At 42.3% G+C, this 25,725-nt stretch overlaps 1 protein-coding gene across 3 annotated transcripts; it reads right to left on the minus strand.

Annotated features, from left to right (window-relative positions):
* Positions 1-8,594: 8,594 nt before the first annotated feature.
* On the minus strand, positions 8,595-25,389 carry CTLA4 (cytotoxic T-lymphocyte associated protein 4). 3 transcript variants are annotated; one of them, XM_057411738.1, is made up of 4 exons: positions 25,108-25,389; positions 11,511-11,638; positions 9,970-10,320; positions 8,595-9,478 (listed from the first exon to the last, which is right to left on the minus strand). In XM_057411738.1, exons 2-4 carry the CDS (start codon positions 11,566-11,568, stop codon positions 9,084-9,086), a joined length of 804 nt encoding a protein of 267 aa, XP_057267721.1. In that variant the 5' UTR covers positions 11,569-11,638; positions 25,108-25,389; the 3' UTR covers positions 8,595-9,083. The 3 variants fall into 3 exon arrangements, with proteins under 3 accessions (XP_057267721.1, XP_057267723.1, XP_057267720.1); XM_057411740.1 differs by lacking the exon at positions 25,108-25,389 and having other exon boundaries at positions 8,595-8,864; positions 9,369-9,478; positions 11,511-11,744; XM_057411737.1 differs by lacking the exon at positions 25,108-25,389 and having other exon boundaries at positions 11,511-11,745.
* Positions 25,390-25,725: the final 336 nt, after the last annotated feature.

Here is a 25,725-nt window from a genome sequence, read left to right on the forward strand (position 1 = left end):
ACACACACAGAGTGAGCGTTCTCTGTATCAAATTCCTGGCCAATTCTAGTTCTGTGAAGGTGACTAATAGGACCAACTCACCCACCACTGGTGGTGCAAACAAATTAGGGCAGGAGCTGAAGAGAACTCTGCATGACTTGTAAAATGTCTTGACTTCAGGTTTTGTTGGGTTATTCTCTTTAAACACTTTGCAATTGCAAAAATGCTATGGTATCTCTAGTGATCACATATCATGAGAGCATCAGTTTCATGTTGGAAGAACTGAAAACAGCAATTCAGCAAAACATGGAAATATTTTCTAGCAATTAGACAGAAACTGGCAACACTTCCTTTTCCAGATTATTTATAGGCTGTATTTCAGAACAGTCAAGACAAAGCATTTCTGAATAAGTGACAGGTTTTTACAAGAGTTTGTAATACTGTAAGAGTATAATAATGAATTTAACTTGGAATCACATAATGATTATCAGAACAAGTTTGACTTCCTCTCAATTCCTCCAGAGTCTTCCTTTTGCAGCCTGACTTTCATTCAACCATTTCATTACCTTCCTCTGGGTGCCATCCACTTACTGAATAAGACTTAGACTGCATCCCTTCCTATTTCACATATTTATTGTACAAAGCACTGGTTATCTGGTCCTATGGAGCATCCAGCATTGAAAAGCAAAAGAGGACAAAGGAAGCCCATGTCCACTTCTAGCATCATGGCTGCCCTGCATCCAGGAACCATAAATCAAATGCTTAAGGTGTATTTCTGACAGAGCCCTCTGAAACCTGAGAGTGAAGTCGCTTTGTCCCCTCACAGCATCATAGAATCACAGAATAGTTAGGGTCGGAAAGGACCTTAAGATCATCTAGTTCCAACCCCCCTGCCATGGGCAGGGACACCTCACACTAAACCATGTCACCCAAGGCTTTGTCCAACCTGGCCTGGAGCACCACCAGGGATGGAGCATTCACAGCTTCCCTGGGCAACCCATTCTAGTGCCTCACCACCCTCACAGTAAAGAACTTCCTCCTTATATCCAATCTGAACTTCCCGTGTTTAAGTTTTAACCCGTTACCCCTTGTCCTGTCACTACAGTCCCTAATGAAGAGTCCCTCCCCAGCATCCCTATAGGCCCCCTTCAGATACTGGAAGGCTGCTATTAGGTCTCCACGCAGCCTTCTCTTCTCCAGGCTGAACAGCCCCAGCTTTCTCAGCCTGTCTCCTTCACTCCCATGAAGGAACCACGATTTCCTTGTGATAAGTGGTAGCAAAGCAATTGCTGTGTTTAATAAAAGCGTATGGATGTCTGGTCTTTCTTAATCATAAAAAACAAAGTAAAAACATGAGAAACAATAATGGAAGTTAATCTGAAAATTGCAGTATAAATGATGACATTAATAAGAAGAATTTTGATGCCAGACCTGTGCCTGCAGCTTACGTATGTGAGGGGGAGGAACAAGAGTTTGGAACCTATTGGTAAAATTATTATAATGGCATTACGTTATTGCAGAGACAGAAAGAGTAAAGAGCTTAAAATGTTCCATCTTAATGAGAGTGCTATAAAAAGAAGACTAGACAAATAGTCATAAAATAAAATGTGATATAATGAATTAGTTTGGCATTATAAGAGAAAGGAAAATATTATTAATTTGTGAAGCAAACAGTCATCTTTGCTACAGAATTAAAAGTGAGAGAGCTCTTATAAATGCTACCCACACAATGTAGCACCTCACCAAAGCTCAACCATGAAACCAGCTTATTCTGCTGATTACTGTAGTTCTAGCCATCTTTCCTGCATGTAAAACATTAAGTCAGCCAGTTATGAAGCTATCAAATGTTTCCAGAGTGTCACTTACCAGAAGGATTTGATAACTTACAGAGAAATGAACTGTTTTGCTTTCTGATCTTGATTAAGTACCACTAGCACACCACGTTTTGTGACAGTTTCAGATGCAGATTATTTTTCATTCTTGTTTCCCCCCTCAGGTATTTCTACAATTTTTGTCCAGCTCATTGCCTCTACATTTTTAATCTCTATGATGCAAATTATTTAGAGCAGCGTTTGTTTTTCCATAGTACTGCCTAACACTGCTTTTAGTGCAGGAGAAGGCCTATTTTTAGTCACCTATTTGCTGCATTTGTTTAGGTTCAAATGAAGTAAAACCATTTCAATAGCAGGAACTCAACACTATGTCTAGCAGGTAAGACAGCGAACTCTGAAAACATACAAGAAAAGAAGTCTTACCAGAGTTTCTACAGAACTTCAAACATCTCAGCTTTCCCCACACACTTGAGGGGTCTCTGCAGTGCAGCTGAAGGCCAACAGAGACCAGATTTCAATGAGAATTTTCAGAGGCAGGAAGGAATTTGAGATATTTCTTATAGTTTGTGATGATGCAAATGCTCAGCCCTAAGTACCGTGGAAGTTAGTACATACCAATCCCCTCACACTAGGGAGGGAGACTTTCTAACTTGCACAAAAGTAGCAGTACTGCTGGCCCTATTTGTTGGTAGTTCAAGGAAGCTACAAATCCCCAAGCGGAAGCTGTAAAAGCAAGTCTAGGGTCTTGTAGAGCAAGATTCAATTATTGCCTCTGTGTACTGAACTCTAGGAGTCTTTGGGGTCTGCCTATTCAGTTTCTAGTTTGAAAGAGTATTTGCTCAGTGTAGATACTGGTATTTATGTAGAAACAGCAATCTCATATTTCTCATGTAAATGGTGATCTTGGCCCAAAACACTAAGGTTCATTTCCCTTAGCAAACCCACATCCCAGGCACTGATCCTGGGTGAGAAGAACAAAGCATCCTGCTGTTTGTTTCAGCTTTCAACACAAGCTGCTGCACCACAGAGCATGAGTTCTGATAAATCCCACCCATGACACAGCATAGTCCAACAAGATGTTACCCAGTTTTTCAAGCTTTCCCAGTTGTATGTGTTCTATCACATATCCTGTTACCGGAGGTGGTTGTCTTGAAGTCACATCTGTTGAAATCATGTAATTATGTGAGAAATTCCATTTTCCTTAAAAACAAGGTCTTGCTTTTTGTTGGAAAAAAACCAACTAATCCAGAAGCTGTCCAATGATGAAGGAAATATATCTCAAAATGGATTTTTTAAGTCAAAGTCATAGCTGTCAGATTGCCTGATATATGATTTCTCAGGATAATTCTATGTTTTTCCTGCACTCTGGCAGGGCAACTCTGCGCAACTTCTGCTGTGCAGTTACTCTCAAGGATACAAAAGATGACTCTAATGACTAATGGCCATCAATACATTCTTTTTTATTTTGAACAGTCAATATTTCATTAATTACTGAACTGACTGTATTATAACTAATAAGTAAGATTTGCTTTCTTATTATCAATTCTCCTGGTGAATAAAGAAGTACTACAGAGCATGTTTGCAAGAATATTACATGCCTATAAATACTGTGCTATAACAGAATTAATCCAGATTCTTTAATTAATTAATAAAAGAATTAATATTTTGGCCTTGCAGTATACTTATATTGAAAAATGCCTCTGCCTTACCACTTCTGCTGGAGGAAGCTTGCCTATTGCTGCTCCTGTGAACAAAAGTAACTTCAAAGGTTTGGGACCTCATTTATATCATGGGAAAGTCTGAACAGAACAGAAACATTGTTGTGTAGAAATGTCCCACCCCAGAAGAGCACATGAAGCAGATGAAGCTAAATGTTTTGAAGTACTGCTCTTTCAAAACAACAGCCAGCAGAGAATGGAGGAGAAATACCATCAGTGAAGAAACTGAGAACTTCTTGTTCAACTGTAACTTCATAACCACTAAAAAACGTTCCTTAAGAGGCAAGACTGCGACTGTGGTTAAGACAGCTGACTTTGGAAATAGAAGTGTCAATTTTAAAAGTTAAAAAAGAAAAGAATAGTGCAATTTTGAGTAGTTCATAATCTCCTACTTCATGGAAGCATCTCCCACATCACATCAGCAGAAATTATTAATTTGTCCCTTACCTGAACTTCAGGGACAATTTTTACAACCCTCTTTCTCATAGTTACTAAGATCTTTTATCAGTAACTGTTATTTGCTCAAACATACCACAGTTCCTCACCATTCCTCTTTGATATAAAATATACAAGTGCCCTTCAATAAGACTGCTCTTTTATCAGTCACAAAAAAACATTCACACAAAATGATAACGAAGTCATGTAAGTGCTGAATGTCTATGTGAAGAAGTACAGGAATAATTATGCCCAAGTGATGCTCAGGAATCTGCAGGATCAGCAGAGCGTGGTGCTGCCTATTTGTAATTCTTTCCCCATTCTCTGCAGCTCAAAGATTTGATGAATTTCATTCTTTTCCCACACCTCCCTCCAAGCCATAAGCCTGCATTCAAAATTTAGGTTACCCTCCCAGGGACTGTAGCAGCCCCACAGCCTCTCTGTGTTAGAAGCTAACTTGAAGTACCGTTTATGTGTTCAAGCAAGTATGCAGTTTAGAAATGTCAAAAATAAATTGGTTTTCGTAATGCACAAAACCATCTGCTATACACCAGCCTTCTTTGGTTTGGATTTCATGATAGAACTCTTCACTGAATCATCTGATTCCTATTTATGCCTCTTCTAGAGGCAGAGCTCTTTAGTTATGGTTCAGACTCTTCCCATCGCAGGGAAAACTGATGCATTTCCTGGTTTATTTTTCATGGCTCACTCCCCAGCAACAGCTTTGTCTAGGAAAAGGAAGAAGCCAGTCATATCTTACCTTCCAATGTACTCTGCCTTCAAATCTCACCTTTGGCCCTCACACATATACATGCTCTTTGAAGCTGCAGATCTTGAAGGCAGTACTCAGATGGGAATCGTATCAAATCAGTTAGGAGTTATGTGGCCAATGCAAATGTTGGCTTTTCAATAGCAAGAAATTAGGCCCAGGGGAATCTTGAGCAAAGATCAGGAAGTTAGGAAGGATAGGAATAGGTCAACAAAAGTCTGCCATGGGTCCTTGATTATTTATTTTTTAATTTGGTAAAGATCTGTGGAAAACAAGAAGGATGGATTTTCCCTGCAGACCTCAAGGCCTGACTGAGTAGTGAATTCAGATTCACATATTCCTCCAAATAGTGGTGAATCTGTATTTCACTGGAAAATCTCTAATGCTAAAATGGTGGACTGCTCATTGCCTACTGGGAGAGTACCCATTTGTCATATGTTTTTCTGTATCAACTAGGACTCTGGTAATGGCAAATGGCGGGAGGATAAAAATAGTTCAGATAAAAAGTGGATGAAAATGAAGATAGAATATTGGGGGTGGATAGTGGTGTATGCGTATACCATTGTCTTTGATGCAATCAAGTATACCTGTGAATGCCCACTTAGGTGCAGCCAGAAACTTACTATCTCTGTTCCGCAAACAGGCTGACATATCTCCTGCCTGGGTGAAGCATGTACCAAAAGAGACTCTTCCAGAACCTCAGCAAGCAGTTTGGTCTCATTATTTGGCTGTCCAGGTAAGACTCTCAGTTACATTTTTAAACTCCCTGTTCTAATAAGCAGAATTCTGACACCAAATCCTTTTGCCTTTGCTTTTCACATTTTTCAGATGAGTCAGGATTTCCTCTTTATTGCCTTATCTGGGATGTACGCTAACCAAGAGTTTGCACCTTTCATATTAGTATTGCTGTGATCTGACAGAAAGCTACGTCTGTCTTGCATATAACAATTTTTTTTTTGAGTGCTTATAGTGGCAAGACACTCTCCAAGTATCAGGGAAAAGCAGAGAGCTGAAGGGCAGCACAGAGCATCAGGGGAATAAAAATTCCCTAAGGTCTGGGCTCTGCAGTCGTCAGAGCTAGCTGCTATCTGGACCACGTGGAGATAGGTATATAGATCATCTCTGTGGGCATTTAGGCTCTACTCATCTCTGTAGTGCTAGATATATATTATGAGAGTATCATCATCAATAAAATCTGAACTGAAATCCCACTTTGGTCTTCGCTGCTACATCTGCTGATTTGAGTGCACCTGTTACCCTGCCAGAAAATTCAAGCGGGGAATCTGGCTTAGAGCAAAAATGATCATGCTTACTCATATATCATTTAGCTCAGGGAAGGCTGCTACAGTGGTAAGGAAAGCCAGAAAAAAAGTTAAGCACTGCAGAAATAAGAGAAGGTTGGAAAAATAGCTACTGAGGATGAAAAGAAGTTCAGAACAGCCAGAGAATTTGGGCAAAGTAATTTGCAGCAGGATAATTCATAAACATCATGCTAGGAATTATTTAAGTGCAGGAGCAAACACAAAATATTGCTATTGCCATTTGTGAGATGATAGTTACTGTGCTGCTCTCCCATGACCTTCATTATTCAGGTAATTTAGCAACCTGCAGCTTATTTAGGGCAGAATTCTTCTCTGGTCATTATAGGTGAATGTAGCCTGTACATGCTTTCCTGTGTTCCATACGCAGGTAGGGAAATGCTAGTGTACTAAGAGGAATTAGTCCAGATGGATGCAGAAGGGCTAACCGTGGTCAGCTTAGCTGCCAGAAATGAAGGTGAATTGAAACGCGCTTAGGTTCTACAGTGACACAGATTCATAACCAGCTGTGGCCAGAGGTCATCAGGCTGTTGATACAGGTCTGGAGCATCTCTTTACCCAGGAGGGATAGGCTTAGAAAATAATTTACTTGAGCCGCTTTTGGATTGCTTAAGAAAACTAAGTTCTTGGTCCCACTGTATATGAATTGTCAAGGAAAAGAAAAAGAAGAAACAGTTGATTCCTGATTAGGAGTCAGACACATGATTCAGGGGATGTCTGTCATTGCTGTGGTGGAAAAAAACCTGCCCTGAATAATTATTCTTTCTTTGCTAGGGTAAATGTATTGGAAGACTTCACAGCTTGTACCCGTGGGTGTGTGGGTTAAATTTATTTTTAACAGTCATAGAACACATTTCTCTGAGCAGGCTGCACTTGAATAGGCAGAAATTCAGTCTTTTTACAGTGATATCAGATGTGTGACCTTTGACCAGTTTTTATCCCCAAAACAACAGGTTAGCGGAAAATTAGGGGAAAAATCCCAGACTGATGTCAGAATACTAAAATGCCTTTAGACTTATACTTACTGCACTACAATTGTACATCAACATTGAAAGAGCAGTTATCACCGGGAAACACTGGCAAATTGGGATTGTGAGTGTTTATTTGTACAGCTGGAAGTGGCGGCAGACGAAGGGGCAAAAGGGGAAGAGCAATGAGATCTGGTGTTCTGGGAGCTGCTGCCACTGCAGCAGAGGGCTGTGGGGTTTGGGTTCACAGTTACGAAGCCAAAAAGATGGAATCACAGGTGTGAAACAGAGACAGATGCTGCCATGTATTTGGGTTGCAAGGTGAAATTTTGGTAGCAAAGAGTCAAAGTAGTGGGTAGTAGCTGAGAATGCTGCAATTGTTTGAAGTTTCTATGTTTAAACTTTTTAACTTTATGTTTTTTTAAGTTTCTATGTTTTAACTTTCTATGATTCTATGATAAGTTCCAGCATCTTTGTGTGTCAGCTAGCATGTAGTGAGGGAGAGTGTCAAAGAGGTGCAGAGAAAACAGGATTCGAAACTAGGACTAATTTCTTGTACAAACATCTACAGGAGATGCTGTCAAAGTAATTACAGCTACTTTCTGCAAGTAACTTTGCTGGAAATGGAAAGGTGATTGAGTGGTTGGTAGTGTCTCTGACCACATCACAGCAGCTCTAAGCAGACAAATAGAAGACTTGACAGATTTTAATGGTGGCATCCTGAAGAAGAGAGCTGAGAAAGTAAGTGTTGGCATGAGCACACAGGCTCCCTCAGAAGGGCAAAACACAGGATCAGAGGGGAAAGGTTCATCTTGTCATCACTGCTTTCTAACATGTAGCCACTTCCTGTTTCTTCTGAGAACAGTGAATAAGAAATGAACTTGAATTTGGGCAAAGCTTCAAGGTTTTTATTGAATTGTACATAAGTAATAAACAAGATTATACACTGTTGGTATTTTCATGGAAAATAGACTCAGTTAAACACAGCAACATACTTCTGCTTTCTGGATAGATGCTAATTTAGCATTTGTAAAACACAAGGCCCCAGCACAGCTGGAATATCCTCCCAGCAACAGCCTAAGAGGGCTCCCGCTGGGTAGCTTTTCTCCACAACCAAGCTGTCAACACTGGCTCAGATATCGTCAGTGTTAACTCCAGCCCAGCACTGCTGGGACACAATGCCAGTGAAAGGAGCTGAGATCAGGCTTTTAGAGCAGCAGTGTCACCAGTGCAAGCCTACGGTGGCAGTGCAGAGCACTAATGCCAGAAATGGAAGCAATAAATAACAATGCAAGGGAACAAGTTAGCATTCCTTTGTACATTAGTGTGCTCTTCTGCCTTTGCTCCCAGACCTATAGGATTAGCCTTGAAATGACACACAAGGCTGTTGTAATAGTGTTTGGATTTCAGTTAATTGATAGACATGGTGAAATTTGACAGTGACAGCTGCAACAGCAATAACTCTTAATGCTATACATATATGTATAATGTATATATATAGACTACATATTGGTACAATACAATTCAAAGAATCAATGGCCTAATGTAGCCATTTTTATGCGGCAGGGTCAACCTTGAAATATTAATGCATAAACTATTTATTCTCCTTCAAAGAGTAGAAGTTACAAAGAATATTCTCTCTGCTTCCTCTACACCTTTGTAATGAGACAGCTAATTTTGTTTCTTTAACTTAGGTGAATTAGCAGACTCTCCGTCCCATCTAGGAAATGGTTTCTTTCCTTGTTTCAGTTAACAGTGATATGGAATGGAATCACTTTTTTCTCTATCTTTTCAGAAGGCATTTTCACATAGACCCCAGTAGTGAGACATCGTCTTCTCTTTATCTATAAAATACAGGAAGACAGTAAAATAAACAAGTGATTACAGCATAGTCATTGACCAGCACATTTTGGAGAGAACTGATGAGTGTTATTCCTGTCCTGAGCAGAAGGTATTCTAGACACCTTTCCCTTTCACCCCTCTTTGTAGAAGACCCATTGAGACCATTTGAGGGAGAATCAGGAGTTACAGGGGCCATTTCGCAAAAAGCAAATTCCTGCCATTCATGTAGCCCTTTGAGGGTGCTCCTGCCAAGGGTCAGTCCTGCTGACCTGAGCTGACTGCTTTCTGGTACTCTGAGAGCACAAATGAGCCATAAACAAATCTAAATGGCAGCTCCAGCAAGTTCTCTCAATTTGCATAATTGTGACAGCATTGATTGAGTCAGTAAAAAGGAGAATCCCAGGGCATTTGTTCCCAGTGTTCTTCCCTGTTCTCTTTTCTTTCTCCTTATCCCCATCACACAAAGGGGTGTTATTAGCAGGACGGGCCTGTGTTGATGGACTTACCACTTTGCCCACGAGAATGGCTGAGATGATGATACTGTAAAGAAAAAGTCCTGAGGCAGTCGCTCCTAATACCCATAGATATATGGCTGTGTCTGGACAAGGTTCTGGATCTAAAACATATGATATCACACAAGTCAATGTCACACATGAGCCTCATGAGGAAGCCCCTAGAATCAATAAGTCATCCTCCGCACTGCTTTTCTCTAGCATGTGCTATCCCAGGATACTGCCAGGACTGAGCTCTGGGTCCCTGCTCGCTCAGCCTCCAATGAAAATATGCTTCATCTGTAGGAGAACATAGACCTTACTCTTCATTGTTTCTGCACTTACATATCTAACTGCCAAGGCATACATGTGCACTGTATGGTATTGTTTATGTTGTCAAGCATCCGTACATTGCTATATACATCGCATGGTTATGACTGCCTGCTTTAGGTGTGTGCAGGGAGGCCTGAAAGGAATAAGAGCTAATCATGATTCTCAGAGTTTGGATCAGTGTTCAGCCTCACTTCTTACAAACAAGACTTTGAAGACCTTTGAGACATAACAGCAACTCCCTTAACCTGGTAGTATCACAGTACTGTAAAGCTGGTTGGCTTACCAATGACATAGAGATGCGTTCCATTTCCCTTGTTCATAAAATAGGGTGGAGGGTACATCCTCTCCATCTTGCAGATGTAAAGACCAGTATCATTAGCTTGCAGGCCAGTGAGGGTGAGGGTCACATTGTTTCGGCTAGGGCTGACATGGCACTGAATGACCTCTTCCACACTGAGGGTTTTAAACTCTGATGTGTAGGTTGAAGCACAAATTTCAGTGAACTGGTCACCTGTCTGTTTAAGCAGAGTCACTCGAATTTCCTTTGCATTCCCAATATGCTCGTATTTACACACCAAGTTGGCAACTCCTTGCCTGTTGGCCAGCACCATTGCTGGCTGAGTCACTTCCATTTCTGTAAGGAAGTAAAGAGCATGATGGTAAGTGAACTGTTAAGAAATGATTTGTGGTCATTTACTTGAAACCTGCACAATAGGAAGGGAGTCCTTCCACCTCCTATATCCATGGGTAATTCCTAGAGGTGTTTCCAAAAAGAAGGACTCCAAGACCACAGTCACATTGGCACTGCATTAATATACTTCAAAAAGCTCAAGAAGTGCTTTGATTGCTATAAATGGTATTATAAATCTCAGCAATTACGTATTTCTTAAACAGCAGGTAATTTGGCCCACTTACTGGAGCAATGACTAGAGCCATGCATGCTCATCCCCTCTGTGCAAACCTTTTAATATACATAAGGAAGCAAAACAAGAGACTAAAAACGGTGAAGTTGTAATTTGAAATTCAAAATCATGCACTTAAGCCACGATTTCTGCTTGGTAGAAATAAACATGTTCACATTTAGAAAAAAAACCCAGTTGACATCCTGTATGGAACATGGAACAGAACCATTAGGGTAATGGTAAAAATGGATAGAAAACCTGTTTACAGATTTTTGTTTCTGACCTTTTTTGCTCCTCCATTTTTAACCAGCCACAGTACAGCAACATTATATACCCCAAGCCACAGTATAGCTACAGACAGCAAAGCCTGATAAATATACTGCAAAAAATCACTACAGATCTTGAAGAGAAACTAGTGTACCATGTACATTTGCACCAGCTGCTTTCTACAGCTCTATACTCTCTCCTGTATAGAGGAGAGTATATGGAAGGCACTGACTTGCTTTAATGAACTGTGAAGGCTCAGTATTATTTTTTCAATTTCATTTTATATCAATCCATTTGGGGGCAGGGCTTCTTCAGCTTTGCAGTGCAAGAGTTTGGAATGAAGAGAAGTAGTTTCTCCATCCATTCAAACCTCTATATCCACATTATCAGCTGCCAACAACTCCACTCACAGAGCCTGATTTGTCAAAGTCTTTCTTCCTTTTTGCACTACTGTGAATCCTGCCCAGCCTCTCTACAGATGCTACTGCTCTATAGTCTGTGACTGGTTTTCCAGATACCTTGCAGACTCATACGCTCTATGAAGCAGTCCCATGTCATCTCCGTCTCCCTGTTGTACACAGCCCATCTCCTGCAAAGATGTGAAACCAAGAAAATGTAGACACCCCCAGCTACCTGTCCTTCTTCATCTACCCACCTTGGACAATGGCAGTGGCTGTGCAGAGAAAGCCCACGGTGACCAATACTGAGAGCATTCCTGTGCTGGGACAGAGGCTGAAGGTGGCTGATGCCTTCCGACTTTAAGACAAACTGGAACTCTCAGGGCTGGAATAAAGGCGACACCTTTCAGGATACTGAATCTTTGAAATAATTTAACCCACACCGAGTCAGTGTGTATATATATAGCTTTGATCCCAGATGCAGTACCTGAAAGTAACATGAAGCTTTGTTTTGGTTTTACGAGAAAGGAAGTAGTGGGTTTGATTAGTACGTGCACAGTTAACCTCAAACAGCATGAACAAAAACAAGTATTCAGCAGATGGAAAAATATATATTCAATCTGAAACTGCCATCCATTCTGCTTTAAGAACTGGGGGAGGAAAGATAATCATCCAGTAGAGCAGTTCAGGTCCTTCAGTGCTGCCAGTTTGCACAGTCATAGCACTTAATAGTTTAGGAATCGTTAGGTATTTCCTATGGGGACAACAGACAGAGAACTATACTTCTGCCTAATGTGGCAGTGAATCAGTGTGAGCTAGCTTTTCCATGGAAGACTTCAATCCACCCCCAATTTCTTTGCTTGCTTTAATGATCGTGCCTTTGATGTCTGAAAATTGCTGCCCCCTTCAAAATACTGATTACACTTGCAATGACTTCATCCTTTCATACCATCAATGTGACTTGAATCATAACCTATCTTCTTTAGGCTTTCCTCTTTCCAAGAAAAAATGATCTAGGTTTATAGCTAATGACTTCCACATCTATACAGAAGTTTCCTACCTACAGACTTTACCGTCCAAGTACCTTGACATCCACAGATGAAAAACACTGCAGGATCTTTGATTATTGCTATCTCTGCTTAGAGCACTTGCGTCATATCAAATCTCAGTGAAACAGTTTTTACCCGTTGGCCTTTTAAAAGTCATATAAGGCCTGAAAAGCATTTTGCCTTTTTATGCGGTAGACTGTGGTATCCATGAATCATTGCCTGAAGAATTCCATAAAAATGAAGTTACACTTCACTTACACTGAAGGTCATCCTTTTTTATCTCATACTTTGAGAAGTATTTTAGATGGTGCTTCAGCATTTATATATGTAGATCTAGTAGATTGCAAAGACCTATTTTGGGACTGTGACCTAGAAAAGCTAACAGCGCTAATTCTTGAACAGTAGCCTGCCCAGTCCTAAGATACAGGATAAATATTTGATCTTGAAATCACATAAATGCCTAATGATATAAATAAATTTACTGCTTACTTACTTAGGTGAAGAAACAATTGTTTGTAATGACATAGTCAGTTGGATCAAAACAGAACTGATGATAAATAAAAATACAGCCATGAGAAAAGAAAAAACTGCACTCTAATAATGAGTCAGTCACATACTGTACTACTGGTTAGGCAAGCATAAATCAATTTTTATATTAAATGCAATATTAAATAAATGCTATTGCAACATCATGTATTTGAATATCAGTGAGATTTATGGCATGAAATTACCAGGTAATTCCTGACATATTGAGAGTAGTGACCAAATTACCTATTCTATGTATCTTTTGGATTTGGGTGTTGTATGCAGTTAAACAAATGATGCCTTTGAACCTCATAAAGCATAGTGTCATCACCTGATAATTGATTGAGACTGCAAATTCATGGTGCAACTAACCCTTAAACACTTGCAAAGGATTGCTGTGTAAAATGTGCTCACTGCCCCACATATCCACAGTATCATATACAGCTAGAGTGAGAGGCAGTGCTATGGCACTCCTGTCTTTGGCAGTTGAGACTGCTCTGGCAAACTGTGTTTCCAGTCATACTTGTGTGGCTGTTTTATTCTCAGGGTTCCTTTACAGATCGACAACTTTTCACATTTTACCCTCATTCTTCCTTAAAAGCCTCACATTTTGATGGCTACTCTTCTAAGTAGGCCGCAATATGTCTCCCTGGGTAGTCTCCTGAAGTTGCCTCTCTCTTCACAGTCTGAGGGGAGCCCAGAGTTTTTTCCCCTTTTGATGGATACCTTGCTATGCTGCTCTCTACCCTTGCTAATCAGACTTTGGATCTTAGTTAGCATACACAAATAGCAGATGGATGATGCAGTAAAATAGAGATCTTGCTGCAAAAACAATCTCTTCTTCACTGCTTGCATCCTTCCCAGCTCAGTTATGGCATGGAACAAGGTCACATGGAAACTGGATGCGTTTCCCCTAAAATAAATTCCAGAAGAATCACTGGGGAGACCTTTTCTCACTGCTGTGCCTCTCTTCTAACTACTCTTTAGCTGACGAAGAGTCTCTGGGCTTTTGCTTACTCCACTTTCCCTGAATATCACAGCCATGCTTTATAAGCGATAGCCACAGGACCTATCTTACCTAGTTACTGCACCTTCTTGTCTGTGTGGTCTGGCATCTTCCTGCCCTGCCCTCCTCATCCTGAGAGCTTCTTTTCATCAACCCTTTCCCTGTAATTAGAACTTGACACATAGGCAAGGGCCAGGGCAAAGGAGTAGATGAAAGAAGAGCCCTCCCTTTGACTTTGAGATTCAGAAGGACTTTCAGGAAGAATATTCCTCAAGCTGTCTCCAGCAGCCTGTGCTTTGTATTTGCAGTATCCGAAAGCTCAGTGTAAGATAAATCTTTCCTTTAATGCACACACTTATATTCTAGTACTTTTTGTTCCTAGGGGTCATATTAATCCCCAGGGTACAGGAAAACTTTGTACCCTACATACGCTACCATAGCAAAGTCTTGGATCAGAGGATGGTACTAAGGGCCTTGCAGAGCTAAACTGCAGAGCCCTAAATTGAGGACTTAGCTTTGGAGTGGTTTGGGTCCCACAGACTCTTTGACCTTGGGTCAGAGAGGGACACACAATTTACTCTGAGCTCTGGACTACACTACTGTGATTAGTCAGATTGCTAGTAAGTTAAATAACTAGGTGTCTCATATAAGTTTCTTTCCATTTTGGGTTAGTTGCTTACATTTTAGTGATTCGAATTGCTTTTCTTCATTGAATGCTTGTTAGGGCAAACCTTCCTGCTGACACCCTGTCAGGATTCCCATTGCAAAGCGTTATTATTCAGAAGATTAGTTTCACACTTTAAAGCCTGTCTCATGCTGCCCATGTTTTTTTTTCTTCTGTGACAGGAACTTGCTTGGTGAATTGCTTGAGATGTAATGGGGAGAAGAGAAGCTTCTCATTTGCATAAGTATCTGGTTTCAGGGTATCTTGTTAAACTCAGAATGTGAGATCATGTCTTATTATGTTAAACAGTTCACGTTTTTACCGTGTTAGTTTGCCACAAACCCATTGGGGTTTTGAAATGCATTGTCATTTGAAAAAGAAAAAAATCCAGACCTCTAAGTGGTGTGGCTGAAGAAAAAATCTTTTCTACAAAAGTAGGTAAAAAGAAAAGGAAATAACAGTGACTGGAAAAACATAGTTTCATTACCATTAAAGGACTAAAACCTGATTAGTGTTAAGTAAAGCCCTAGATATGACCAAATTGAATGCATCAGTCTTGATTCCTGAAGGAACCACAGTTCACATCGCAAAACCACTGATTTTTAAGTCTCTCAGAAATGTGGCCTTTCTGTCAGCTTCTAAGCTGGACCGGCAGATGCTGCTCTCTAGTCCTAAACTTATGCCCTCAGCCCAGCCTCAGCAAAGGCAAGGACAGCACTAGCTGAGAAATTTGCCTTCCACTACTTCTCAGGGCACACAGGGTTCGTTGTTTTGTGCACTTCTGCTGACCAGCAGATTGTCCAGTAGGATCTGAGGTGTGGGTGGATGTATGAGTGTCCTTTTCCTTTGTGCTACAGTTGTTGGCATTTCTTTTTTACAGTCTAGGCTTTGTTTCCGCTACTGTAAAGTTAATTATATCCAACAGGCTTTCCTGAAAATCAGTGCATCTATAGTTACCTAACAGAGGGAAAATTACTTCCTAACTATTTATACTAACCATTCTCAATTAGCCTTGAAGGTCTGCACTGTACTCCTTACCTGGCTTTGCTACATGTTATTTGTAATAGCCCATACATGTTCCAGTAGCAACCAGGACCTCTGCCTGTGTAAATGTATTGCCCCCTCCCCATGCGCCTGTACAGCTGTCAAAATGTAAGATCTGAGGCTGTCTGGAAAGAGATACAGGCAGAAATAAGAGGAAATAAAGAGACAGGACTGAGAAGCAACATAGGCGAAAGATCTTCACACCAACTTCCTTACTCTTCTCCAGTTCCCTGTAAGGGGTTATGGCAAGGGTGAGATTTTAGGAGGAATTTGAACAGACCCTGAAGTATATTGGCAGATGTTTAAGGATTTTAAGGAGCACCACAAATCTCTTTTAATAGGCCAATCACTTGATAGTGAATACAGAATAAAGCAGACATCTTCATCAAAGACAGAACACTGGAAGCCAGTCTGTTTTAATGAATAAGCAAAAAAGAGTCAAATGAACCCCCGAGGTTTAAAAAGAAGCAGTTACATATAACCTATGATGAGCTGCAGCTACAGAGACATGGAGAAATACTGGAGAAAGGTTTTATTTCTGCTTCCTTTTGTTTCTTGAAGCATTGTGAAAAGGAATAACAGCAAAAGGTAGCTGTACTTCTGATTGTCTCTGGCTCTGACAGTGCAGTGTTTGTATTTATCGAGAATGCAGTCATTACAAATGATTAAAAAGAGAAGAAATCATTACAAAGCTTTGCTGAAGACATGTGAGGAGTGTTCTCCAAAATAAGATGCATAAGAAATATTTTAAAAGATGAAGTGTAATTCATGTGGTATATAGCTTAAGTGCCTACTTTCAGTTTTCGCAGGGTTAAGTCCCTGATTAAAAAGAAAAAAATATATATACATAATACAATATATTACATTAATATACATTAATGGCATTTCAAACTATAGGATCAAAGCAGGACTCCTGGAAAACCTAGAATTAAACCTTTAACATTTATAAAGCAGAGAATTCAAAGACATTTATGTAAATGAGACAGTGTCCCAGCTCAGAGGACATACAGAGAATACAAATATTTGAAAGACAGGAGACCTGACAAGGAAAGGCATTTTCCTAATCTCACAGAGGGAGGTTCATCCAGAGGACATATGGAATACATTCTAAAGCATCTCTTTGAACTGATGACAAGTGGATAATGAAGATCACTTTTGTTCAGCAGTCAAAGTCTGGAGGCCATTTATGAAGAGTGAATGAGAGGTGATAGGATGGGATGGGCTGGGAAATTGAAATGGAATTAAACAAAATGAAATGGAGAAAGAAAACTTAGCAACACAGCAGAAGGGGGAAGCCAGTGGACAGGCACAAAGAGAATGACAAGGAGTTTGGTTTGATAGACTCACAGTAAAGTTTTGAATACATAGCAGTGAGCCAAAGTTTGTCACGGGCAGTGCAGAGAATGTTTCAGCAGTTAAGGTGAATAGTGATCATGGGCTAAGGCATCTAGCATCTTGTCACATTCTAGCACATCCATACTTGTTCTGATATGCCCATGCAGGGACCTGGATCTCAGAACTACAGCACACATATGCATGTCTTCCCAGGGCCACACTAAGTTTGTGAACAGAAGCCACAAACCTCAGACATCCTAGGGAAACAGCTTCTGTGTGGAAATCTCAGAAGGCTTGTGATGAGATGGAGACACAGAAATGAGAATACCAAGAAGAGAAAGGATGGTTTGGGCAGATAACCTTTGGCTATAACCTTGCCTCATTTTTCTGCATCGTAAAACTTCTCCTTGCCTCTTCCCTTGCAGTTTAATCTACAAATATAGATTATTTATTCAGAGCTTGTCAGAGAATCTTATTCCTGTGAACTACATCTAAGTTCAACATGGTTGATGCCCTGATGCACGGAATTGATATACTCAATCTGTTTGCCTTCAGTCCATGGTCCACGACATGTTACTGAAAATTTACTGTGATGTCTGCAGGGATTGTTAGTTCATACTAGAATATGTGTTAAATCATCCTCAATAGGCTCTGGAAAACAAAGATAAGGAATTTCTGACAGGATTGTGGAATAAATCCCAGGCTTTGCAAGAATCTCCTTGCTTTTGACACATAACAGTTGCAGAAGAAATTGTCATCCCGTAAACCAAACCTCTCTGCAAGTGGGAAGCTATAGCCAAGTTCTGTGTGTGTGGCTTGCATCATGTGAGTCAGCAAACTGAAAGCAGATCCTGTATCTCCCAAAAGTGTATCAGCTGCAGGATCTGTTGTTCAACCCACTCTTCACCACAGAATCTGATATCGCACAAAGCCTTACCCTTGCATTACTGATAACTCAAACTCCCTTTGTCTTCTCTAGTTTACAAAGTACTTGAAACCATATTTCTAAGACTTAGCAATTCCCCTTTCCTGTAGTCCCAACCAGGGCAAAGTATGAAAGCAAACTCTAAAATGTCAGAGAGACCACACGTGCAAGGGGAGACCAAGTCTTTCATTATCCAAAGTGATAGCTGACAAGCCTCTACCTTCCTGTTCAGAAGCTCTTTCTTAGGATACTTGTTTACTGACAGATCTTACCACTCCCTACAAGCTTCATCTTTCTCACTTTCTTAGACAATCACACCTATAACTACTCTAAGAATATTAACTTGTGTCAGTGTGGCCAGCTTACTCTCCTGGTTATTTGAATTTAGCACTGATTAATGACTGCATTTAAAGGCTCTGATTGCAGTGAGCACCCATCCAATGTGCTTCTTCACAGCTCCAGCTGCCTCTTCCCCATATCAAGACATGAAAACCTAGCTAGGAAATCCTATATTTTAAAATTCAGATCCAGCATCCAAACGAATTCTTAATGTTTTGGCCACAGGATAACGGATACCAGAAAATATCATAGTGGGCAGTTTGGTTGACCTCTGTGCTAGGGATGAAGGGAAGAATCAAGGAAGTTTGCAAATGTGTTTCTAGGGTGAAAGAGATGATGGAACAGGGCTGCAAAGTCAGTAAGAGAGGATAAAAAGGAGGATGGGCTTGTGGGTAGCACACCATTTGGGGAATTTTTCTTTTAGATAGTAGTGAGATTATATCTGGTACATACAAAGAAAACAAAAGTGTTGGATGTGGTCCAATGAAAATCAAGCCCCATGCAAAATGGGAGGAAATGTTTTGAATGTCATAATTTTGATGAAATGTTGAAGGAAAAGGGGAGATTTTTGAGAAGATGCATGCACAATTTTTCCTAAAGCTTTTTTCGAGCCCCCGCCAACATTTTTCATTTCTAAATCATCAGCTCTTTTGCGAAGAAAACAATGGTGTCTTACACACCAGCAAAATGCAATTTTGTCTTTTTTTTTCTTCTGCCTAGAACCAGTAATGGGTGAAATGAGAAAAAATGTGAAGGGAACCCTTTGCAGCAAGAGGAACAGCAGTTAAACAAAACTTTCTTGAGAAAGTTTCACTTCCTAAGGCTTTTTGCTATGTTTGCTCATTTAAATGGCCATTGTATTAACCCACTTTTTATGATTTTCAAACATCAGCAACCAACTTCTGTCTTGTAAAAGTGTTAAGCAGAAGGCATGGTTCTCACTGTTCTAAGGACTTCCTGCAGTTCTGCTGCCACAGCCTTCTAAGTGGCTGCAATATTACTTGCCTGATATATCAGCCTGTGTTGGGTTCTTGCCACAGGTCAAGATTCAATAAACATACATGGTATCTTTGTACCGAGGTCTTTGGGCTAGAGGGGTTGTGCCACAGTTGGTTCTCCTTCATTCTCATTCCTCCATTCGTTCAACAGCTATGAAACTACAATCCATTCCTAACTTGTAGGGTTTTAAGTACGAATGCTCTATAAGAGCAATTTGTTGTTGCTTTATTAATAGTGCATTCTGAAACATTTGAAGCTTCCAAATTATTATTTTTTTTACTTTTCAATTTGCAAAAAAATCAGGTTTTTCCTTTCAGGCTGATTGAAATGAGTCCTCCTGACTTTCCAGATTTACCAATGAACCAAAACCAATTAATTATTCATCTAGTTCCGATGAACACCCTTCATAAAGCTTCTGAATTATGCAAACTAATCACCTTCTGGGAAATAGGTGTAGATCATTTTATGGTACAAGCTTCCAATGTGACTCAATGCCTCTTCACCTGCTCTCATGGCACACTATAAGCCTCCTCACTCATCTGATTAATCAGACTTTTGCTTCATCTATGGTTTTCAGCTCATTTCTCCCCCACTATTGCCATTGATCTTCTTTAGTTTTCCTTTGCTTACAACAAAATATTCTTTATCTTTTGAAATATCAAGTGCTGCCATCCTGTGAGGCAAATGCGGCTGGGAGGGCAGAAATGGTTAAATGACTTGGCTCATGAAGTTACTCGTAAAACTTGTCACTAGTGTGATGGTGTCAGCAGAAAGGGCAAGAGCAGCCACCTGCCCCTGTTGCACCCATGGCACCTCCAGGTAGCACGAGTACAGGGGTGGTGGGGATGGCAGGCCTGGCCTGCTCTCTCTAGCACATCAGGCTTTCTCGTTTGGCGCAGGGAGGAAGGAATTCTCCTCACACATGTCAGGCCTTGCAGGTGGACCTCTGGGGAAAACAAACTGAGAAACACAACAGAAATAGGACACAGAAGTTCAAATTGAGGGGAGAAAGGAAGACACTTTGATCTCCCCCTCCTCTTGCAGTCACCCTGTTCTCTTCATTTCCCCTTTCTCTATGCCCTGTGACTGCTGATGCTGCATGAGTAAGCATGGTGGGAAGCAAGTGCTCTCCTGAAGTGAATCACAGTCTCTCCCTCCTAGCAGCCTCTTTGAAGCAGGACCCCAGCCTCATTCACCAATATACTATAAGGCCCTTCAGCTGACCTTGAAGAGGTCACATCCACCTCTTGCTTTTACTATCACTCTTTGCAATTTGCACAAGAAGCGTTCTTTGTCCTGCACTTTTCACTCATGCACAGGGCCAGGGGGGGCCTGGGATGGTGTTCTGGGTGCCCCAGCTGGGCACCCATCCTTCTCTTTGCACTAAAATGGACAGAAGCCACATGCACAGTTAACATGGTAATCTATTTGCTTTGCACTTCCAGGGATTAACTACATTTTTAGCTAACCTGCACGTGCTGTTCTTGGGATCCACTTTGTTACCCTTATTAAGCGCCCACAGTTTCTTCAAGGCTTTTGTCCAGTAACCTGCTTTAATAGCAAATGTCATAAAGGCCACAGCTATAGTCTGTACACTCCAAATTGTGCAAATGCCTACCATAGCTGTTTGCATAATTGCTGAAGATTTTTCCCCCTTGATAGCTGGAAGTTTTCTACAAGAGTGGCTGCCTACAGCAACCATCATTTGTTTAGCAGGAAAGGGAGGACAGACACCAAGGTATTACGTCTATTAAGTACAGATCAGTTCTTTAATCCCGGTGCCACCAAGAGCTCCAGCTCTTGCAGAGCAGGCACAAGAAGGGTTTAGCTGATGGCACCTCATCTTCTGAGCTGTTAGTGCTTATTTCAGGGCTGTTGTGAAGCCCAGACTTTCAACATGTCTTCATGGGAAATCACATTTCATGTGGCTTGACTTCTGGGGAAGACATGACAAAAAGTTTGTGCTTGTGCTATGCAGCTGCAGGCAGCTCTAATTTGCATTGGCAATCATTACCCTCCAAGAGGAAACTCTCCTCAGAGAGCAGCACCGTTTATCAACAACAAGGCCACCTCTGCTGTGACAATGTGGGCACATGTTCAGTGTAGACACTGCTGTGCTGCTGAAAAATTCCTGTTGTGACTGCCTCACACAAAGCAGTACTAAGTCTTCCCACTAATGAAGGACTGGCCCGCAGTGAGTCCAACAGTTAGGTGTGTGCTACTGCAAAGGCTCAGTTCCTGTCTCTTAAGTTAAAGTGGCTGCTGTCCTCGCACCTCAGCATTTCCCTCAGGCAGGCCAAAACTGACATCATCTAATCTATTAAACTTGTGAGGTTTTACTGTATTCCTGACTGTGATTTGAATGAGAAGACAATGCACAATGCCTGAATTATCTCATCACATAGAGAAGGAAGGGCCCCTGCCCTGAGGGTGTGATTTCACTGACAGCAGAGCAACTGCTACCAAAATGGGCAGGATCATTCCCTGCTCCCCAGAATCCCTAGCCCCATGACTCTCCTTCCCTTCTAGCATCACTAGCCCTCATGCAGTTGGGTAAGCCAAAACCTTTTTCTGCTCCAGTTCATCCCGCAGCCAAATTAATCCCAGCGCCAGCACCAGGGTAGGGTGGTGCGGCTGGAGGTCAGAGTGGCCTGGATGGTGCTGCTTTTTCTTGGTGAGGCTGAGGTCAGGTAAAGCAGATCATGAAAACATGTCCTAAAATACTATCTGGCACAAAACTCTCCTGACAGTGAAGACAGGGCTAGAGAATTCCTCACAGCTTTCTTTTCAACCATGTACATTTTGTTTGTGTTTTTATTTGAGTCTTGCCTCTTCAGCATACCATATATAGTATATTTAATGTATAGTGAAGATAAGGAAATCTTAAACATGTGACCTGTGATACAGCTGAGCCTGTGAGCAGTGTCAGCTCAGGGAATACATCAATGGACTGAATCTTGGAAATTGAAATTTATTCCTGCACAGTTGCCTGGTGAGGCACTTGAGGTTTACCCAGCTTTGACCTCAAAGACCCTAAGCAATGGCTGCAGTAGTAAAATCTATGGAAATGACAGATTTCCTCTGATAGAAAGGGCAAAAGGAAGGGATGATTGAATGATTGTTGTGAGAAATATCAGTGGTGTTGTATTTGAGTGGGGGAATATCTTCCTGAGGCAGATACATGCAGTTCAGTCCAGAGACAGACAGGCACGGCAAGTGAATGGGGTGGAGTTAAAGCAGGACTGAGCTCTCCAAAGGATAATGCAAACATGGGCATACTGGGGACCTCAAGAGGGAGTTCAGGGAAAAGGAGACCTGGGTGCCCAGAATTTCAGTGCAGCTCTGTGGGTTTATAAGGTAAATCCTGCTGTATCAGTCACAGCCATAGGAATGAGGGAGATGTGAGGAACCCTGCTACATGCCTGTGAGAGCAGCAGGCACTGCTTTGGGTGTTTGCCATAAGCTACTTCCTTCTGGAAAGAATGGCTCTGGGCTTCAGTAATACCTTGGCTGCACCCGCACGTGTTTGCCAGCAGCTGTGCCTGAGTACTGTATGGTATTTGAATTCCAAGATAAAGTGTTAGCTACCAGCTCTGGGTGCTGGCAGGAGGGAAGCCAGCGTTACCTCAGCATAGGGGTGAGCCAGCAGGTGCTCTAACCCAAGGGCCCCACACATGCAGAGCGAGGATGTTCCAGTACCAGCTCCAGTTAAGCAGTTCAGGTGCAGCAACCCAGCTTTGGAGGCTGAGAGGTTTTCCCAGGAGTGTTCTGCACTGGTTGTATTTACTAACAGACACAAGTCATGTAGTCCAAAGCAAGATTTAGCCAAAGGAAAATGGTGCAAAGGGAACTTTTTTCAGAAGATTTCTAAGCAGATGTTCCTGTAACTCTGGGATTTGGCACTCTCAGGCTTTATAAGTAACTCATGAGTTTCCCCCCTTCTAAGAAGAACATACCTTTTACGTTAAAGAGTGGGCCTCAAATCTTAAAAGCATCTCTATCTTTTCCCTCCCCTTGAATACACCCACATATACACGCTTCACTTCTACAGTGTGGTCGTCCTCACCGCTGCTGTAGGGCCAGGTTGTGTAATCCTTTATCTAGTCCTTGTAAATGGGGCAGCAGTTACTCTTGTAACAAGAAAGCACAGTAGCTGACTGCAGTAAATTGCCAACCCAAAAGAGAAGGGAAAATAAAAATTTCTCTAAATGCAGCATTCCCCCAACATATTAAGTGTAGCCAACTAGGTAAAGAAAGACTGCTATAAAAGGATTACAAAAACGTAACTTAAAAAGAAGTAAATATGATCTGAGTACACATTGATATTCTCATCAGACTTCCTCGATACTTGATAGATGGGCAGGGCAACATATATCCTTTCACCTTTCCCCTTTGGCAAGTGTTATGTGTTATCATGCAGTGTATTCTTAGAAAAGCATGTGCCATACCTTCCTGAAGAATTCATTTCTCACAAGCCCTCCCTCTTTTCATTTTGAGTGCTGTGGGTTTGCACGAGGCGTCATTGTAAAACAGGTCTACCACAGCCAAATGTCACTTGGTACACTATTCTCAGAACCAGCAACAGCATGCCCTGAGCAGGAATGACAAAACACCGAGATGCATGAGCCAAGTCTTTCCTTTCGTGCCCTCAGCACGGCTGGTCTTTGCTGTGAAATTGAATGGTTGTCTAGCGCAGCTGGGTCCGCTATCAAATGTCCTCAAGAAGGGAATGTGCCTCCTGCTTTTCTTACTCTGTATGGTTGCAGTTGTGCTTGTCAGACCACAGCTGAAAGCTTGGTGCCCTTCTGCAGGTAATAGACCCATTTGCAGCAAGGTTGCAGAGATTCGCATGGCCCCACATAAGGCACATTATGTCAGATGCTACATGAGGTCAGGAAAAGGTGTCATGGGGGCTCAGCCCAGAACTTAAACAAATCCAGTCCTTCAAGTTCATCCTTCACTGCCCAGTCACTAGAGCACCATTCCCCAGTCAGCAGGTGAGGCAGTACAGGTGGGGCATCCGGCAACTCTTCTGGTGGGAGCACCACACAGGAGAAAAACACTGGAAGTCTGTTGGACATATTTGTGCAGAGCCTGATTCTCCTGCCAGGGAACATTTCACCATCACCATGCATTGCTCAGTGCTGCTATCATCATAACTCTTATGGGCCTTGAAGGAGTATCCCTGCATGCAGATATGAGGGGAGAAGCCCAAAGTTTATCAGTAGATTGCGAGCTTATGAGGAATATTCACCACTGTCCTGGGATGGAGTCAAACTTTGTCTTGCAGGAGTTTAAACTGGGAAGCACAAGTTTAAACCAGGAATCAAGCAAGCCCTGTTTCTGGGTTTTGGACTGCTGGGCTTTGTTTATTGAGACAAGTGAGCACTAGGGAGTGAACGGAGTTCTGAGAACTGTGGTGAGCCTCCAGTTCCCTTACTTTATGTTCATGGAGAGAAAGAATCAGTAAACGACCTCTAAACTCTTTCTTCCCTCCCCACATCCCCTTATGTGGGAACTGTCCAAGCCAGGCCTGGGAGACCTCTGGTACTCAGCACTGAAAGCCACTGCTCACAAGAACATTTGTTACTCTCGGAAATGCATTAAATTCCTTGGGACCCTGGGGAGAGGCTGAATGGGATCTCAGCAGATGAGGCACCTCCAGACTTTTTTCCCACATGCTCACAAGCTGCCCATGTTGAACAGAGGACTGCAGCCCACTGTGTGTAGCAGCACATGTCAGTAGGTGATTTGCTAGAAAGGACCCACAGCTTTCCCTCCAGATATGTAACTCAAGCCCCTTCTTCTTGGCAGCAGTGCAGTTAGATGCATGGCCCAAAACTGAGGTGAAGCACATACCAAAATCCGTGGGCTGCTGCTGGTTACCTCCCTGGGGGCCTTTAAAGACAGCAGAAGAGTTTTGATCCAGATGGATCAGCAGGGAGAGAAACGCCCATCATTTTGATACCTGGATCTGCCACCTTTCCTGTCTGTTTCCTCCTGTCCCCCGTCTGCTGCTGACAGAAGGGCTGTGGATCAGCGTGTGGATCAGTCAGGATGTGGCCTCAGCTATGCATGGCCCTTCGGAGAAGGGGAGTGCGAGGCAAGGTGCGTGCTGTGGGGCTGCAAAGACGTTTGCTGCAAAGGAGCAGTTCATTGCCTCCTCCAGCGGCCTGGCAGGGGGAGAGGCAGGAGAGGACCTGCCCAGCGCCACTGCAGCCTGCAGCAGCCGGGCTGAGGCGAGCGGGAAGATTCGGCCCGGCCCGGGGCCGCTCCCCCGTCGGCCCCGCAGCCCCCGCGGCTCGGTGCCGCAGCAGCGCAGCGGCGTGCGACGGCCGCGGGGGGGCGCGCTGGTACCCAGGCCGGCGGGGTGCAGGGTTCTCGGGGGTAAGCCGCGGCTATAGCAGCATTTCACTGGCTTTTCCGCTGGGAACCTCGCTGCTCTGTGGGAAGGAGATCCCCAGCCTCTCACCCCTCGCAGTTTATTACCTCCTTTTTTTCTTTCCCTTGTGCTTCCCTACCCTCTAGCCCGAAAGAGGCCTCGCAGCGCGGACACTGGTGCCCGTACAAAGACTAGAAAGGAAAT

Source organism: Pezoporus wallicus, unplaced genomic scaffold, assembly GCF_028554395.1.
Source record: "Pezoporus wallicus isolate ANWC-B61680 ecotype Strahan unplaced genomic scaffold, APGP_CSIRO_Pwel_v1 contig_6732, whole genome shotgun sequence".
NCBI classification, from domain to species: domain Eukaryota; kingdom Metazoa; phylum Chordata; class Aves; order Psittaciformes; family Psittacidae; genus Pezoporus; species Pezoporus wallicus.

Excerpts from the sequence above, each read along its gene's own strand:
- CTLA4 (XM_057411738.1), bottom strand. The coding sequence starts at position 11,568 with ATGCTCTCAGTATTGGTCACCGTGGGCTTTCTCTGCACAGCCACTGCC. Across the intron at positions 10,321-11,510 it reads AGCCACTGCCATTGTCCAAG|AAATGGAAGTGACTCAGCCA; the intron begins GTGGGTAGATGA and ends ACTTCCTTACAG. Across the intron at positions 9,479-9,969 it reads AACGCATCTCTATGTCATTG|ATCCAGAACCTTGTCCAGAC; the intron begins GTAAGCCAACCA and ends CATATGTTTTAG.